This window comes from Etheostoma spectabile, chromosome 2, assembly GCF_008692095.1.
Source record: "Etheostoma spectabile isolate EspeVRDwgs_2016 chromosome 2, UIUC_Espe_1.0, whole genome shotgun sequence".
NCBI lineage: Eukaryota > Metazoa > Chordata > Actinopteri > Perciformes > Percidae > Etheostoma > Etheostoma spectabile.
The window spans coordinates 7,011,527-7,015,132 of record NC_045734.1 but is presented as its reverse complement, the minus strand read 5'-3'; the positions used below and the strand labels follow the sequence as shown (position 1 = coordinate 7,015,132).

General features: G+C 42.6%; 1 protein-coding gene across 1 annotated transcript in view; it reads left to right on the top strand.

Moving 5' to 3' along the window:
• dchs2 (dachsous cadherin-related 2) overlaps positions 1 to 3,606 on the top strand; it is a 44,158-nt gene that overhangs the window by 13,143 nt on the left and 27,409 nt on the right. The window contains exons 5-8 of the mRNA XM_032529843.1: positions 1 to 656; positions 1,298 to 1,485; positions 2,928 to 3,027; positions 3,327 to 3,487. The exon at positions 1 to 656 is cut by the window's left edge and continues 370 nt beyond it. Coding sequence (XP_032385734.1) covers positions 1 to 656; positions 1,298 to 1,485; positions 2,928 to 3,027; positions 3,327 to 3,487 — 1,105 coding nt within the window. The remainder of the gene's footprint in view (positions 657 to 1,297; positions 1,486 to 2,927; positions 3,028 to 3,326; positions 3,488 to 3,606) is intronic.

Genomic DNA, 3,606 nt, shown 5'->3' with positions numbered 1-3,606 from the left:
CCACAACCTCGGGACAGTTACATTAAATCAGAGTTTAAAGGTGGATCATCAGCAGAGGTATAAACTGGAAATCATAGCTAAAGATGAAGGCGAACCCTCCCTGAGCTCTACACTGACACTCGCGGTCAATGTGGATCGCACAGCCGCGGAAGACAGCCTCGCCTTCGAGACGTTGGTCTACCAGGTTGAGATAGGAGAAGGCTACAGGAAAGATTCGAGGATCATCCAAGTGAGAGCGCACCGGAGCCGGGGGGCTCACATGTCAAACTCAGGCCTCGCCTACTCCCTGGAGCCAGAGCCCGGATTTCCTCCAGCTCCATTCCGGGTTCACCCAAAGACCGGATGGTTGTATCTCTCCCACAATCTGGACCATGAGACGGAATCCATGTTTCGTTTTCGAGTACTGGCCACAGCCAGGGAGGCCTCTCTGGCCAACATGACAGCGACAGCCACGGTGATAGTGCTGGTGCTGGACATCAACGACAATCCCCCGGTGTTCAGCAGCGAGGTCTACTACTTCACCGTTTCGGAGGGGTCGTCGCCTCAAGGCCTGGTGGGAACAGTCAAAGCTGTGGATAAGGATTCTGGGAAAAACGCCCAGCTGTCCTACATCCTGCTCACAGATGGGAAGTTCTTCCGCATCAACACCAAAACAGGTAAAACCATTGACATTAATAACACCACCTCGAGGTCATAGGGAGGGCTGCTCAATATATGTTATTGTCATCGTGATATTAACTGCCGCAATAAACACAACATTGCAAAGCGAAAAGGCTGCGACACATCGCAAAAGACAGATTTGTTTGAATTTGTTGGAAGAGTATCAGTAGAAAACTGCACCTTAAAATGTAGCCTATCTGTCAGTCTTTTTTGGTGCATTTTAGGTTCAATTTAATTTGTTTTAGTTAAAAATTAAATGATTTTCTTTCGTTTTTTTAAATTCAACAAGAAATTTAATGTATTTTAGCAGAATACTGAAAGCAGCAGAAAGGCAGCACTGAGTACACTTTATTATCTGTCAATTTATTGCAAGTAATATTGATATCACGATCAGAATCCAAATCAGAGAGGAAGTAGTAACCCTGCGTGGAATTTGCCTTTGGTGATTGCCGCATACATGCACAAACACAACACTAAACATGAATGCAAATTAACAATAAATACAGAAACGATAACAAATGTATTCAGCAACGTTCTCGTACATTGCATATTTTCCTCATATTGTGCAGCTCTAGTCATATGTAGGCGGTACTGATACGCGTCCTTACCTTTCTGTCCTTTCTCTGTACCCGTCCAGGTGAGATTATAAACTGGGTGGCGTTGGACCGCGAGCAGCACAGCCAGCACAGTCTGAAGGTGATGGTGACTGACCAGGGCCATCCTCGGCTCAATGCCACCGCCACCGCTCACATCCTGGTCACCGACATCAATGACAACACTCCACAGTTTACACACCTGCCTGCCAGCAAAGAGCTGAATGTTCAGGTAAACATGTTGGAACCTTACCTCTTGGACTGCAAGAGCATGTGTGAACCTGGGAGATGGGAAGATTTACTTTGATAGATTAGCTATGTATAGCTAATAGCTATAGATTACAGCACTTTAAAAAATGACATGGGTGGAAACGCTAATATGAAAGAAAAAGGCTATGTTGTTTTTCAAATTTTATAAGTGTTTCTATTTATAAACATCTTTCATCCTTCTTGATTAATTTAGTTAAATAAATTCATCTACTTTGTTGTCCGAGGGATCTCTCAAGGAACCATTTCCGGAAAAAAAAGAAAAGAAAATTCACACACACATTTTGTCGACAAATAGACCAATGCTGATGTTCAAATTTACAATATCTTCAGCACTTTTTTTAAAATCTGTGTTGGGTTATAAATTGAGATTTAAAGTACATTTTTGAGCTTGGAAAGTGGAGTCACCAAAACAATCTCACTCCAAGGTCCACTCAGCAGCTGTTCTCTTAGCTGGGATAGAGGTGGAAAAACTCCACAACAGCTAATGGACCTTCTGGTTAGACTGTTAGATGTTTTCTTCCAATCATATTTTGGCCTCTCATTATTACCACAGGCTACTATTTTTGTTTTTCAGCATTCCTAAAACTTTAAGACAACAAAGGGCAATGCTCTGTCCATTTGTCAATTTAGGGGTAAATATTCATGGTGCCATAATCCGACCCTTGAGGAATTCTACTTCCTGTGAGCCATGGGGGCAACATTCACTTGTGGGGTGTTGCGTACGCCAAAACAAAACCTACACTTTGTGTAAACCTGCACTCATCAATCTATCAGCGTATTCCACAGAAAAGTGTAAATTCTGCACATTTCGGTCACTCCTTCTGTCAAATAGCATTGTGCTTAATGACTTGATGCTACCTTATACAGTCGGTGATGTTTTGCACCTTAACGACTCTTGTAGCATTAACAGTAACCTTTTAATCAGATTCTATTGGTATGTAGTAATAAAAACAACCAAAAAATAGATCAGCTATGACTTGCATAAAAGCAGGAAAGACATACGAATGTGCAAGTCTTTAAAATGTTGCCATAACGTCTTTAAAGTGTGGTTAGTCTCACTTTGCCAGACCTTCCTCCACAGCGCTGCGGAGGAGGGCAGGCTAGTCCACACAGCATTCTGGGATGAGAGAAAAACGTGCTCTGGTTTATTGGCATTTCTTTAAAACAATCACAATCATCATGGGTGGCGCTAAGCCCCGGACATAGGCACGGTGCCGCTGCAAAATAGCCCCGGGAAGGAACTCGTTTTGGTGGAAAATGTGTACGTCGAAAAGTTAATCGTGGCGGAATTTCCAGCAGCACCTGAACAATCTCAGAAGTGATACGTCGTTGATATAGTATGGTTAATAATGTGTCCTATATCCACTCTGATCCACACTATACGTGTTCCTGTCTTTGCTGCAGATATGGGCTGGTCTGCCAGCAGGTTCCATGGTAACAAACATGTTTGCCAAAGATTTAGATGCAGGAGAAAATGGAACAGTCACCTTCTCCTTGGTCACAGGTGAGTTAAGTTACAGAATTATTGATGGGTTCCTGAGTATCACCGTCTTATTCTTGTTATGTATTTTATAAAGGACAACACACATTAATTAACATCTCTGTAAATGTGCCAGTGTTAGCCAGTCAGCTAATTTTCAAATGTAGTCCTTTGGCCAGATGATTTTAGACCAGAGCAACAAAAAAAAAAAAAAGAGCAAAAGATGCATGCTGCAGAAGTTACTTTCTCAGGATATAACTGGATATTGCTGGATGGTGCAGTGGATTGAAATGTTTGTCTTGTGTTTCCCTGGACGGATTCAGAGGATGAGGGTTTGGGACACTTTGAGATTGACAGTGAGAGTGGAGACATCAGAACAACGGAGCTCTTCACCCAGAACACCAAACCTTACTACACTCTGAAAGTAACTGCCAAAGACAGTGGAGCCACACCTCTAGAGGACACTGCAGTCATCCATGTACAGGTACACTCATCCCTCTCAATTCATACTGTGACTGCTGCCGGACTCCGTTTCAGAGATACGTCTTAAATTGTTGAATGAATGCTATTTTATTTATATGATTTAACCTTTGGGTTTCTTGG